The following is a 16,162-nucleotide window of genomic DNA, read 5'->3' as shown; positions in this document are numbered from 1 at the left end:
TGTGTGAATTTATAAACGCTAGGCTTGTGATAATTAGGTTCATGCCTTCTACCTTAAAAATTAGGGGGGTGTCAAAATAGGAAACTATCCAGTGAGACCTCAAAAACAAATGCTAGAGTGAAATTTGAGTAATGTCCCTTGGTACCATTATTTAAAAAGAATTAAATATTATTCAAACTTATATAATAAACATAAAGGATGAAAAAGTGATAAAATCATTATCATAATACTTTTAATAACTTGGTTATAAATAGTTATGTTTAATGAAATTATATTATAACAGTTATTTATTGTATAACTACTTATTTATTTCTGTTAATGTCAGTATTATGCAAATAATTTTTTAATATAATTTGTGTTACAGAGGCAAGGCATGTTATTCTTATTATAAACAAGAACACATGAATACATGTATAAAAACAGCCTAAAAGTCTTACACTTCTGAAACTCATTTTTGTTACATAGGCAAAGCAACTACATTTTTGGAATGTTTGTGCAACAATCTGATGAATATTTGAAGAAAAAATACTACAAATAATATATAATCAAAATAATCCAAAGAAGAAAAGTGAACGAGCTCACAAGCTGAAAGAAGAAAATCAAAATGGCTGCTGCATACAAAAAATCAGAGTTAGAAAAATATTTCAAGACAAGCAAAATAGAGACAGAGGAAGGATCCTTTCTTGAATGTGCCTACAAGGAAGATACACAAGAAATGGAAAGAAGACTGGGAATGGTCTCAGTGATGACATCGCTACAAATAATGAATACAGATTTTGTAAGCCTAACTCAATCCCTCAAGAGGAAGTGCTTTCAAGGCTAGATACTAAGACCTAAAGGGAACCAGCCATTCAGAGAATTAATCATTGGAAGAGAGACAGTAAACATCAAGAAACTGTCACCAGCATTAAGAAAAATAAAAAAAAACAGACCAACGAGCTACATTTATCAGATAAACCTCTAGAAATACCTCTGCAAGCAATAGTGGAGAGATTTGATAGAAAATTTAACATAAAGGTGACCAAAGCCAGAATGGGCACCCACCCATTAGGCCCAGTTCTAAATGGGATAAGAATACTGGAGATTGAGAAGACAGAGCTACAGAAAATAAAGGCAACCATCTTTTTGTATCGATTTTTAACAAAATAATGGTACAAAGGCTGTATCCACCACAGAAGTGCAACAGATGTGGGAACCCATATGAAATTTTCCACATGGATTGGATACGGAATCCACACGTACTTTTACAGAGATATCCATTTGGACATTTTTATTCTGTTGCTGAAGTACTCTTATGGATTTCAGTGTATCCATATGGAAATGTTATGGATTCCTTACATACTCCGTATGGAAAATCTCATGGAATATGCAAATTAGTTCATGAGATATGTAGGTTGTCCATAAGGAATAAAATTAAAATTCCATATGGAATTTGTGAATAATCCATATGGAATTTGTGAATAACTCATCCTGTACAAAATTTTCATGTGCTTGTAAATGCCTTATACCGACAATGTATGCACCATCAACTAGTTTTTCTGTAGTTTTGTAATGATTACTTAAGTTTTTGAAAGAATGGATCTATATCTGTTTCAATGACAGTCTGCTGCCAAAAGAAAAAAAATAATTTTGTCAGTTATTTAGACACTACATACAAATTAAAATACATACAGTTGTGTATAGATCCATCCCATTCTGCCAGCATTCAATAAAGAATTGATCTTTGTGAATTTTGATTTTTTTTGTAGAAAGAATTCAGGTAATAAAAGGCATGCAAGATTTAATGCGAGTTTTCCGTGACAGAGACTTGATTCAGTACCGAGGCCTAATGGCAGTTACTTCCCTTATTTTAGTCAGGAGACTGGTTTACGAATATACAGATATGTGCACAAAATATTTGAGGCACAAGAAACACAAAATGACCATGTTAGTCTTGTGTTTAAATTAGGTGGAATTTTCAAGATTGAACCGTCTTAAATGTAGCTCATTAATTTGGGAAATTTCATTGTAAGCAGAACCAATATATATGCAGCAACCGATTCTAGAACCAAAAATAATTTGAAATCATGGAGTTATCATGTTGGTGAGTAAACTTAAAGAGTGTGTTGTATTTTGCATTTACGATCTCGTGCTAATTGAGCTACGTGACGGTGGGGCGAAAGTGCAGTTTCACGTTTACAATTTAAATGCGTCCAATAATGACTTTATAATGTATCTTTAACAATCTTTGAGATGACAACTATAAAGATCATTATTATTTACTGATGTGGTTGCCAAACTGCAGTACCGTAATCAGTGCAGTGCTGTCACTTATCGACAATAGGGTTACGAGATTATAAAATTACACATGCTTGTTAATCATATTTACATTATTCTTGTGATCATTTTATTCCTCTCACATATCAGATTGAACCATTATTGAACTAGAAACGAAATATATTTTGCCAAGGAGGTAAATAGTCAGTATTTTTCCTGGTTACATAGTACAATGTGGCTGTAATCAAATCATTTTCAATGGATGATACCTGAATCATACCAGAAGCAGAGGAGGATGCATAATTTTTTGCTGAAAGGATTTTGTTTAGAAGAGGTGATTCAGTGTAATTCAAATGGCTAACATTCTTGTTCTTCAGCTAATAGTGTATGATTTTGACAGATGAGAGAGAGAGAGAGAGAGATGATTTTGACAGATGAGAGAGAGAGAGAGAGAGAGAGATCCTAACCATTTGACACTATCCTTCCCCCAAATGGATTTCTATATGGAAGTGAATTATTAGTAAAGACATTTAAAAGGCCATACAGAACACAAATATAGAGAGTTTCCCCACACATCCCATTCACATGTTCTTATTTTTCTCTGATTAAATATTAGTAAATGATTTGATGATGACTGTATTCTTTCTTTCATTGTGACAGAAAGATCTCTTGCCAATTAATGTACACCATATATTAACATTTTCATTTTAATTTGGGATATTACTGATACTTTTCGGACATCAAGAGTTAGAAAATGGATGTATGTGACCATGTATAGAATAATTAAATTGATGCCATATTAGTTCTGATGCATCTAGGTAGGCCAGCTTTGTTTGCCAGCTTGCGTAAGGTTGTAATTAGTAAGATTGTGCAAGCTTGTAATTAGTAAGATAATGCAAGCTTGTAATTATTAAAATTGTGCAAGCTTGTAATAATTAAGATTGTGTAAGCTTGTAATTAGTAAGATTATGCAAGCTTGTAATTAGTAAGATTATGCAAACTTAAAATGAACAAATTAAGCTTCTGCAAGCTTGCTGCAGTTTCAAGTCTGAGTTTGCAGTAAAGTTGTATTGCATGCTTGCCACTATCTTAAAAATAAGCTTGCCATTTTGGTTTGGCTAACCTGACATTTTAGCAAGTTATTTTGTTGATACAAATCTAGACTGGTGTAAGCAACTGAAGCACATTTGCTCTTGTAGTAAACTCCACAATTTACTTTTTGCAGAGAATTATATGTTATCTATCACTCAACCATTGGAAATTATTTTACAGTGCATGGTTGGGACAAACTTCATGGAAAGAAATGCTGCAAAATCTTTCTGTATATACTTTCCTAAAGAGAGTGACTTGATTTTTGTCTGCCAATATGATACAACTAAAGAGTGTGACTTGATTTTTGTCTGCCAATATGATAGACTTATTGGTATTTAAAACATGTATTCATTTTGCTTTATTAAAAGCTAAGCGTGTGTTTTATGGTAAATATATCATTGTTTGTACACGTAGTTAGCAGATCTCACAATGTATACTATAAATTGGGTTTTGTTTGCATCATATTCATTTTTTTAACCACTTCTGCATCTAAAATAAACACCATGCTAATTATATGCAATTTACAACACGCTTGCTTTTTACTTTCTTATGCATCCTTTGGTTTTTAATCACCCTCTGTTTCATGCTAACCTGCTTTGTAACATAACTGCATGGTGAGTGGTATCTGTTCCATATAAGCCATTAGCCAGGAAACCTAGTACAGGGCCTGGGGGTTCGGGTTAGAGGAAGACATGATTAGTTTGGCTTGTGGGTTTTAACGCTGTTTTTCAGTAATGATAGCATATACTTGCTGGCCAGTATATTTGGTGGAGGAATAATGGTATGTTGCCAACAAGCTTTTTCACACACCTAAATTGGCTGAGCTGAGACCAGTTCATGCAGAGTCATCTATAAAGGTGAGAGCATTAGACCACTCGGCCACCAGTGTGGTTCCAGGGGTGGGTTAAATGTGGAACAGATTACATAGATATACAGCGAATGAAATTGAGAATACAAAAACTAGAGGTATCTTTTTTTATTGTCAGTCACTGCATCTTATGTTTATCATGTTTGTCATGTTCCCACACAGTAAAATGCACTGACACTAATATCCAATAAATATCCATTAGCCCAGACTTGATGTTATACTTCTACACCAGGTACACATGCAGGTGACATATATCCCATGAATAAAGGAACCAGTCATAGATACATGTAGCAGACTTGGGTTCAGATATAATGTAATTTGTATAATTAAGTAATTAATTACAATTATACTGTATTTGCATCTGTAATTGAATATCAGCATTATTGTGATGTCCTTCAGTAGCATGTGTATAGCTTTCATGTACAGCATCATGCCCAGTCAGATTAACTTATAGGAGAGGGGGTGTTTATATGCCTAACCTATTGCTCAGTGTTTGTGTCATGCAGACAGAGTATATATATATATATATATATATATATATATATATATATATATATATATATATATATATATATCATCCTAGTGTCATGCATGTAGGTGAGGGAGTGTTTATATGCCTACCTGTTGCCCAGTCCTGTGCTGGCATAGCATATTTATATTCATAGCACTCTAGATTCGTATATAGGATGGAGTGTATATATGCTTACCTGTTGTCCAGTCTTAGTGTCATATGCAGGCATAGGGTATTGATATACCTAGTACGTTTCATATTTTAGTATCATGTGTATATACAGGATATGTATAATGCCAGACCTGTTGTCCAATCATTATGGTACATGTAGAGAGTGGAATGTTTATGTGCCTACCCAGTTGCCCAATCCTAATATCATGTGCATTCAAGAGGTATTCATATGCATAGCATATCGCTTGATTCTAGTGTCATGTGCATATATATATATATATATATATATATATATATATATATATATATATATATATATATATATATATACTGGTATATATACATGTTCCTGATCTTAGTGTCCTTGGTATGGAGGGGATAATTATATACCTGCATGTTGCCCAATTTCAGACTTAGTCAAAATAAACATATAAATGATGACAGCGAAAACTGAAAATCACTTTCAAGTTTCGACTGATATAAAAGAACTGTAGAATTTGTTTTAAAGAACCTCCCAAACTTGATTAAGCCACGTAAAGCGATTTGTTGATGTACAGATGGACATAATTATTAGAATGCTCCAATCACATGACTGACTTTGCAATTAACAAAATTATTCTGGAAATTCTATACAATATATATAGGTTACTGCATTTTTATGGGAAAATATGAACAAGGTTTTCATATATAAATACTGCACAACCTTGGGAATGCATTATATCCATCCGACAAAACAAATTTATATTTTCCCATACAAACACGGTAATAATTATGTACAATATACACAGCATATACAACATGATGTGAAGAATCTGGCTTGACATTAAATAATTAAGGAATTTAAAATTTCAAATTATCAGGCTTGGAACACATGCACAGGGATCTGTGAAAACATAATATCATCCTGCATTGAAAAATTCAACTATGAAAATGATGTAGAATTACAGAAAAGCAGGCGGTACATTTTGTATTAGAACTGTTCAATTTTCTAAAGATTTCATCCATTTAAGACGTTGATTAGGAAAAGACGAAATGATAGGAGCCTGCCTTATGTCACTGGGAATGTCGTTCCATACTGGTGGACCAGTATATTGAAAGCTTTTTTTAAACAATTCCTTCTTTGGCCTTGGTATAATGTAATTCTTACTTCTTACGGACCTTAAATTTGGAGTACCATCAGCATCACTTTGGTGAAAGATATTGCTTAGGTAGACAGGAATTACTTTTTCTAGATACTTTATACATATATTTGGCCTTTCTAAGAAATATTTTTTCATGTATTGTTAAAGTTCCCTTTATATTATTCACTGCATCCTGAATATTGTCTATAAGTTGATCTAGAATTAAATGGCAAGCCCTCTTTTTGGAGTCATAAGAGTGTTGTTATGTTTGAATTAGAGGTATTACCCCAAATTACATTACAGTAGTCCAGATATGGCTGAATATAACTTTTATAAAAGATGGCCATATACTGAAGAGGAATGTATGTTTTTTATTTTCCACAGTAGCCAAAGATAAGAATTAACCTTTTTTGAACAAGTGAATAGACCAAGTAAGATTGTTATCTACGAATACACCAAGAATTATATCTTGAGAGGTCATATTAAGGCTCACACTGTCAAATAGGACATGGAGTTTGTCCCTCTCTAGCCTTGCTCATTTTTGTTGTGTTGTAACTAGTAAAGCTTTCGTTTTTTTTTTTCTGTATTTATTATCATATTGTTTTCCTTGCACCATACTTGAAGTCTGTTGAGAGCATTTTGTAAGTTATTTTGAAGTATCATTTTGGTTTTACCCATCCCAGACAGTGTAGTATCATTTGCATAGAAGTCAGTCGAAGAGATTGAAATTCCAATCCTAAGAGGTAAATCATTGATAAATAGAATGAATAACAGAGGTCCAAGGATAGAGCCCTGTGGTAGTCCACAATTATTACATGTATGAGGAAACTTTGATTTGATATTCCGTTAGAAAGGAACATATTTGAAATATTCATATGTCACAAACTAATTTGACTGCAGACTTGTTTATTCATATTTTAATATCTTCATTTAAATTGTCCCTATCAGTAAAGCTGACAGCTTGTTCTGCTTTTGTGTAGGAGAGCACAGAGTTCCTAAAGTTCTGGTGAGTGATGAAAGAAAACAGCCTGTTACTGAGAAAACCTCAGCTGTCAAAGAACAGGGAGATGTAAGTACTCCTTATCATGGACCATGTACAGATTTTCACCCACTCAATATTTGTAATGTTGTCATAGTAACAATTTTAAGCATTAAGATATCAAACATGATTCGTGGATATATCATAGTGTTGCAGATTCTCATGATGGAAGAAAATGAAACATTTATGTTGGGTTATTGTTTTTCCTGAACAAACATTTTTGACAACAGACAAAAATCATGAACCAAATATTGCTTCTATTTTCATTCAAATGAATATTTGTGGTTTGCTTTATATAAACAGTGTTTGATACATTACAAGTTTTGTATTTTTTTCTTTCCCATATGTTAGATTTAATTGCCAAGTGATATTTTCCAAGTTTTCTGCCAGAGCACATGGCTTGATAAGCCCATGGCTTGTAAAGACAGAACTCTGTTTTCAGTTTCACAATACTTTTGATTGAGTGACAAATTCAAAACATGAACTTGATTAGTGCCAAGTAGAGTTCCACAGCTTCCTGAGAATGTTTGATTTTAATCCTTTGACTTGTAAAGACAGAACCCTCTTTTTATCTCATGTGACAACATTTGGATTGAGTTTTATCCTTGCTCTGTTGACACTCCTAAGCTCCATCCCAGCATATATAGTTGGTTAGAACTTTGAAGTGACACCCTGTTAATCTCTGAAGGTGTGTTTTGGTATGGGTTTCCCCTGTCACCCTTAGAGGTCTGTAGGTGTTATTGTTTAAAAACAGTAATGTGATATAAAATTTTGCAGGGTTGATTTCTTTTTTATCCATCAGATTATTAGTTTTTTATTTATCCCAAGAAGAAGTAGACATTGGTATAATTTCTTCCCTTTGTCTGTGCTGACAGTGGGCCTGATTTCTACCATTGTTGCTTCAGATTTAGGGTTGTTGTATTACTCCAAAGGCTAGTTACAGCCCTGGAATAGTTTTCCTTCCCTCTCCCTATAATAATTTAAAAGTGACTTTGCTAGAGTCGTTTTGTCGGAGTATGTGTTTTTCTTTCTTCTTTTGTTTGTGTAATGTATGCGTGCATTATTTTTTGGATAGCATAGCTAGGTCAAATCTAAGAGTTGTTTATATCCTATCTAAAACTTCCCAAGAAGAATAAATGTCTAAAAGCAGTTTTTCTATTTGGTGAGTGTATGTTATGCATATATATAATAAATTATGCCTTAGCATAGAAAAGGGGGATAGGATATTTTTTCTATATTTGTATAGGTATAACTCTGTCTTAATTAAGTTTTACTTGTATATGCCTTAGCATATTATTTTGTCCATTTGGATTTGGAATTTTCCATTACAACCCAAAATTTCAGACATTTTAAGTTTTACTTGGTTGTGCTATAGCACGTAAATATGTTAAATTGGTTGTTCAGTTGTTATAAAATTTTCTATCCTATTGCACCTTGGTGCGTAACCAATAATGAGATGTATCCTTGTTTTTGATTGGTGGGTTTAAATCCAGTCGTATTTTGGACATTCAGTTGTGTTCATTACAAAGAGAATGAATGTTCATGTTATTGGACAGTTTCATTGCCCGATTGAATCGGTATTCAAATCTGTCTTTGTTATGTCGCCAGCCAAGTAATATTTTGGTCACCATGGATGGACGCCTGGGGGCAAGAGTGGTGAACTTTATCTCATGGCCAACAATTTTGGATCCGTTGCCGGATATTATTTTTATCAAACTGGGTGAAAATGGTATAGGGGCCCTTGAGCCCAACATAGTGGTGAATCAGTTATTGCAATTGAGTAGACAGTTTTTGGATCGTGTTGTCCAGTTTGTTTTAATTGGAGCATTATTGCCTCGGTTCCATCCATGAGGGATGACCTGTTCTCAGTAAGGATGGAGGGTCCACCAAATGAATTTGGAGTTATGTCGAGTTTTGTCGGCCAGTAGCCGAATTACATTCTGTAGGACAGATGGATTCCATGGTGTTTACATGGACCTAGATGGTGTACATCTGAATGCACAGGGGTGCAGGTGGTTTGACACCAGACTGTTGTCTTCAATTCAAAGACATATTCAATGACTTTAATTTAAAATTTTGAGTTGAAATTTTGAATGTTTATATTATGGTGGAAAGTCCAAGACCAGAATTTTTATTTGAAACTCTCTGCTTGAAATCTCCATCATATTTTTTCAACATTATATTTTTTGTTTTGTATTCTTAATAGCCAAAGATATTTTTTTCTTAAAAGTTTAAGGTTAAAATATTATGTGATTTATATAATCAGGTCATGTTTGCTATTCTTTTGAGTTGTTATTGGAGGTGTCAATGTGGGTCCTTTTAAGGTGTCAGGTTATGACATCCCCACTATTTTACTATGCCACTATCTTCTAATTTTGTACAATTTTGTTTATAATGAGTTGTTGATGTCTATGTATCTAGCATTAAATCACTTGGGGCCCGCAGCTAGAGTCCTGTTTAGGTGTCAAGGTTGACATCTCCAGTGCGGACCCGTCGTGATTTTTCTTTTTTCATACGAATTATAAAATTTAAGTAATTTTGAAGTACGCAAGACTTCATATTTTACAGTTAAAAATTTTGAAATAAATTCTAAAGTTCAGCCGTATTTGTTATTTTCTTTTTGGTTATTAATGGAGAGGTCAGTGTGTGTCCTGTTAAGGTGTCACTTTTCACATTCCCATCACCACACCCCGTCGTTAAAATAATTTTTTTTTTTTTTTTTTTTAAAGAATTGTCAGATTGTTTTATTTTATGGTTGTTGATTTAAATTTTTGTAATACATGTGTAATTCATGTATTAAAGAGAGGCTACAGCGGCGGATTCCCAAAATCTGCAGATGTATTTTTCCTCTTTTTCTTGAAGGAAGAAGTATGTGTTACATGTGATTCGTCTAATGATTGCCACCTAGTTCTACAACTGTATTCTAGCTTACAGCTAGAAAGGGATTGAAATCTTCTATCATGCAGACGTGATGGAAAACATCGTAAAATGAGATTGTAGGTCTTGTGTTTTTAAACTTGCCTTTAGGCTATCCAGACTGTTCTAATGTGTTTTTCTATAATTAAATTTCCTAGTGCATATATGGTGTAAGTCTGGTGTTTTTGAACTAGCCTTTAGGCTATCCAGACTGTTCTAATGTGTTTTTTTAATAGGGTTTTAGTAACCTTTTTTATTCCTTCTCTCATTTATTGCCATAAATATAAAGTTTATTGTTTCCATGTATAATTGTTTGTCATTAATTTGGTTGGTGTATAGTAGCTTAAGTGGATTGAAATTACCTTGTTTTCCAATAATTGTATTTATTAATTTTTGTCTTTGGTTGGTGAGATGTGTACAATTTAGTATTATGTGATTTTTACTGTCAATTGCAGTTTTGCAAAGAAAGCATTTAGATAAGTGGGGTATCGTGTTTCTATTGTAGGCTTCTTCATCTGTCCACCACACATTGTGTAAATAAAGATATATGTTTGCTTGTTTGTTGGGCTCTTTGATCCCCTTGCAATGTTTCCATATACTTGGCCAATCTACATTTGTTACTTTGGTTTCAATATGGTTGGGTTTGTAATTAGTTGTGCCTGTTATTTGTTTTTCTATCATCTTTTTATCAGTAGTTTGCCATAAATCTTTATTTGATTGAAATTTTTTAATTGTCAAGGTTATGTTGTATGTACATTTGCGGGGTTTAACTGATATTTTTAGATTTTTAATTTTTTGGATATCAATTTTATTAGTAAGTGATTTTCCTAACCAGTAAAATATAGTCCTTGCCAAAAGTAGGTAGGTTTAGGGGTTAAAATATTTAGTCGGTACATTATATTAGTTTGTTGTTTTTGTATCAAGTTGGAAAGTCCTTGCCCTCCTAATTCTGTTTTTTTTGTTTTTGTAGTGTGTCCTTAGATATTCTATAAACCTTATTCCAAATAAATTTCAATATTATTGATTCCAATTTTTCCAGGTATATTTTTTCAAAGTCTATTACATGAAGTTCATACCATATTGAATTGTAAAGGTATGACTTAGCTATTTGAATTTTGTGTGTAAAACTGAGATTTCTGTCTGTCCAGATTTCCTTATGATGTTCTAATTTCTTTTTAATTTGTGCAAAATAAAGTATTTTATTCTCCTTTCCTAAAATTATTCTCAGCACTTTTTTTTTTACTTGGTGTCTTATTTGCTCATCGGTTAGTCCATGTGAATTATTTTTCCAATTGTCAATTAGTAGGATTTCTGTTTTATTTGCATTAATTTCTGAGCCAGAGGCTTTTCCAAAATTAGTATATTGGTTGATAAGATGAAAATATGATGATTTGGTAGTTGTAATATGAGAGCAATCATCCGCAGGTTGAAAAGTTTTACATTATGTATTCATGTTAAGTATCTTAATTCCTTTTATTTTGTCATCTTGTTGTATTGCTCTTTGTAATGCTTCAATTCCTAAAACATATAACAACATGGATATGGGGCAGCCTTGCCTGACTGACCTTGATATTTTTAAAGACTTAGTTTTAGCACCATTTGTTTGGACTTGGGAGCTTATGTCTTTATAAAGTGTCAAAATCCAATTAATAAAACCTTTGCCAAAATCAAATTTTTTTACAACGTTTATAATATAATTTATTTCTATCCTATCAAAGGCTTTTCCTGGTAAAATAAAATGAAAGCAGCTCCTATTTTATTTTCCTCCATGTAGTCAAAAATGGTTTTGATTGAAAGTGTGTTATTTAAAATGTCACTATTTTCCCACCACATGTTTGTTGGGGATTAATTATTTCTTCCATTGCCTCTTTTATTCTGTTGCCTAAAATTTTGCTAAGGATTTTATAATCTAAATTAAGTAGGGAGAATTATATCTTCTGGTGATTGCTTTTATTAATGGCTATGAAACAGAATGTGACTGCTTGGATTAATGGCTATGAAACAGAATGTAACTGCTTGTATTAATGGCTATGAAACAGAATGTGACTGCAGATTAATGGCTATGGAACAGAATGTGACTGTTTGGATTAATGGCTATGGAACAGAATGTGACTGCTGGGATTAATGGCTATGAAACAGAATGTGACTGCTTGGATTAATGGCTATGAAACAGAATGTGACTGCAGATTAATGGCAATGGAACAGAATATGACTGTTTGGATTAATGGCTATGGAACAGAATGTGACTGCTGCGATTAATGGCTATGAAACAGAATGTGACTCCTTGGATCAATGGCTATGAAACAGAATGTGACTGCTTGGATTAATGACCATGAAACAGAATGTGTCTGCTTGGATTAATGGCTATGAAACAGAATGTGACTGCTTGGATTAATGCCTATGGGACAGAATGTGACTGCATGGATTAACGGCTATGAAACAGAATGTGTCTGCTTGGATTAATGGCTATGAAACAGAATGTGACTGCCGTCATTAGTGGCTATGAAACAGAATGTAACTGTTTGGATTAATGTCTATGAAACAATGTGACTGCTGGGATTAATGGCTATGGGACAGAATGTGACTGCATGGATTAACGGCTATGAAACAGAATGTGTCTGCTTGGATTAATGGCTATGAAACAGAAAGTGACTGCTTGGATTAATGGCTGTGGAACAGAATGTGAATGCTTGGTTTAATGGCTATGGAACAGAATGTGACTGCTTGGATTAATGGCTGTGAAACAGAATGTGACTGCTTGGATTAATGGCTATGGAACAGAATGTGACTGCCGGGATTAATGGCTATGAAACAGAATGTGACTGATGGGATTAATGGCTATGGAACAGAATGTGACTGCTTGGATTAATGGCTATGAACAGAACGTGACTGTCTGGATTAATGGCTATGGGACAGAATGGGACTGCTGGGATTAAAGGCTATGAAACAGAATGTGACTGCTTGGATTAATGGCTATGGAACAGAATGTGACTGCATGGATTAACGGCTATGAAACAGAATGTGCTTGGATTAATGGCTATGAAACAGAATGTGACTGCTTGGATTAATGGCTATGAAACAGAATGTGACTGCTTGGATTAATGGCTATGGAACAGAATATGACTGCATGGGTTAACAGCTATGAAACAGAATGTGTCTGCTTGGATTAATGGCTATGAAACAGAATGTGACTGCTTGGATTAATAGCTATGAAACAGACTGTGACTGCTTGGATTAATGGCTATGGAACAGAATGTGTACTGCTGGGATTAATGGCTATGAAACAGAATGTGACAGCTTGGATTAATGGCTGTGAAACAGAATGTGACTGCTTGCATTAATGGCTATGGAAAAGAATGTGACTGACGGGATTAATGGCTAAGGAACAGAATGCGTGGGCTTGGATTAATGGTTATAAAACAGAAGTGACTGGTTGGATTAACGGCTATGAAACAGAATGTGACTGCTTGGATCAATGGCTATGAAACAGAATGTGACTGCCCGGGTTAATGGCTATGAAACAGAATGTGACTGCTTGGATTAATGGCTTTGGAACAGAATGTGACTGCTTGGATTAATGGCTATGGAACAGAATGTGACTGCCGGGATTAATGGCTATGAAACAGAATGTGACTGCTTGGATTAATGGCTTTGGAACAGAATGTGACTTCTTGGATTAATGGCTATGGAACAGAATGTGACTGCTGGGATTAATGGCTATGAAACAGAATGTGACTGCTTGGATTTATGGCTATGGAACAGAATGTGACTGCTTGGATTAATGGCTATGGAACAAAATGTGTACTGCTGGTATTAATGGCTATGAAACAGAATGTGACTGCTTGGATTAACGGCTATGGAACAGAATGTGGCTGCTTGCATTAATTTCTATGGAACAGAATGTTACTGCCGGGATTAATGGCTTTGGAACAGAATGTGTCTGCTTGGATTAATGGCTATGGAACAGAATGTGTCTGCTTGGATTAATGGCTATAAAACAGAAAGTGACTGCTTGGATTAATGGCTACGAAACAGAATGTGACTGTTTGGATTAATGGCTATTTCACAGAATGTGACTGCTTGGATTAATGGCTTTGAAACAGAATGTGACTGCTTGGATTAATGCCTATGGGACAGAATGTGACTGCATGGATTAACGGCTATGAAACAGAATGTGTCTGCTTGGATTAATGGCTATGAAACAGAATGTGACTGCCGTGATTGGTGGCTATGAAACAGAATGTAACTGTTTGGATTAATGTCTATGAAACAGAATGTGACTGCTGGGATTAATGGTTATGGGACAGAATGTGACTGCATGGATTAACGGCTATGAAACAGAATGTGTCTGCTTGGATTAATGGCTATGAAACAGAAAGTGACTGTTTGGATTAATGGTTATGAAACAGAATGTGTCTGCTTGGATTAATGGCTATGAAACAGAAAGTGACTGCTTGGATCAATGGCTATGAAACAGGATGTGACTGCTTGGATTAATGGTTATGGAACAGAATGTGACCATGGATTAACTGCTATGAAACAGTATGTGTCTGCTTTGATTAGTGGCTATGAAACAGAATGTGACTGCTTGGATTAATCGCTATGGAACAGAATGTGACTGCTTGGATTAATGGCTTTGAAACAGAATGTGACTGCTTGGATTAATGGTTATGAAACAGAATTTGACTGCTTGGATTAATGGCTATGAAAGAGAATGTGACTGCTCTTAATAATGGCTATGGAACAGAATGTGACTGTTGGGATTAATGGCTATGAAACAGAATGTGACTGCATGGATTAACGGCTATGAAACAGAATGTGTCTGCTTGGATTAATGGCTATGAAACAGAATGTGTCTGCTTGGATTAATGGCTATGAAACAGAAAGTGACTGCTTGGATCAATGGCTATGAAACAGGATGTGACTGCTTGGATTAACGGCTATGAAACAGAATGTGTCTGCTTGGATTAATGGCTATGAAACAGAATGTGACTGCTTGGATTAACGGCTATGAAACAGAATGTGTCTGCTTGGATTAATGGCTATGAAACAGAATGTGACTGCTTGGATTAATGGCTATGAAACAGAATGTGACTGCTTGCATTAATGGCTATGAAACAGAATGTGACTGCTTGGATTAATGGCTATGGAACAGAATATGAATGCTGGGCTTAATGGCTGTGGAACAGAATGTGACTGCTTGGATTAATGGCTATGAAACAGAATGTGACTGCTCTTAATAATGGCTATGGAACAGAATGTGACTGTTGGGATTAATGGCTATGAAACAGAATGTGACGGCTGGGATTAATGGCTATGGAACAGAATGTGACTGCATGGATTAACGGCTATGAAACAGAATGTGTCTGCTTGGATTAATGGCTATGAAACAAAATGTGACTGCTTGGATTAATGATCAGAGTTGGCAGGGATAAGGGACCATAAGTGTATGAAAAAATAACTCAGCTTCTTACAGACTTTAATGTTGCGATAGTTAACCTTTAAGATTTAAAACTAATGATACAGTCTGTGGAAGGCAGATGTATTTAAATGAGAGGACAACTGCTTCACACAGTGTGGTCTAAGATGACTGATGGTGGATTTATTTGCAACAAGGTGGAAAAATAAACTGCCCACCTGTGTCTTGCAGTTACCAGACCTGATTGCATGGGCCATCAATACTCTAGCTGTTCCCAGACCTGACTTCATGGGCCATTAATGGTCTAGCTGTTACCAGACCTGACTGCATGGGCCATCAATGCTCTAGCAGTTACCAGACCTGACTGCATGGGCTATCAATGCTCTAGCTGTTACCAGACCTGATTGCATGGGCCATCAATACTATAGCTGTTCCCAGACCTGACTGATTGGGCCATTAATGGTCTAGCTGTTACCAGACCTGACTGCATGGGCCATCAATGCTCTAGCTGTTACCAGACCTGACTGCATGGGCCATCAATGCTCTAGCTGTTACCAGACCTGATTGCATGGGCCATTAATGCTCTAGCTGTTCTCAGACCTGGCTGTATGGGCCATCAATGCTCTAGCTGTTCCCAGACCTGACTGATTGGGCCATCAACTCTAGCACTCAACTGGGTGTTACTTAAGGTGGCAAATAATGGGTAACTGGTGATAGATATACACAAACAAGTCTTAGTGATCTTAATGCTGCCCAAACAGATGAATTA

General features: G+C 34.9%; 1 protein-coding gene across 1 annotated transcript in view; it reads left to right on the top strand.

Annotated features, from left to right (window-relative positions):
• Nucleotides 1-16,162, top strand: part of LOC149789652 (uncharacterized) — a 77,435-nt gene that overhangs the window by 5,472 nt on the left and 55,801 nt on the right. Inside the window, exon 3 of the mRNA XM_089971673.1 lies at nucleotides 7,000-7,088. Within this exon, the coding sequence (XP_089827799.1) occupies nucleotides 7,000-7,088 (89 nt within the window). The remainder of the gene's footprint in view (nucleotides 1-6,999; nucleotides 7,089-16,162) is intronic.

This window comes from Sinohyriopsis cumingii, chromosome 10 (genome assembly GCF_028554795.1).
Source record: "Sinohyriopsis cumingii isolate HCF-2022 chromosome 10, ASM2855479v2, whole genome shotgun sequence".
Lineage (NCBI taxonomy): Eukaryota > Metazoa > Mollusca > Bivalvia > Unionida > Unionidae > Sinohyriopsis > Sinohyriopsis cumingii.
Note: the sequence above shows the minus strand (reverse complement) of the source record. Positions and strands in the feature narration are given on the sequence as shown.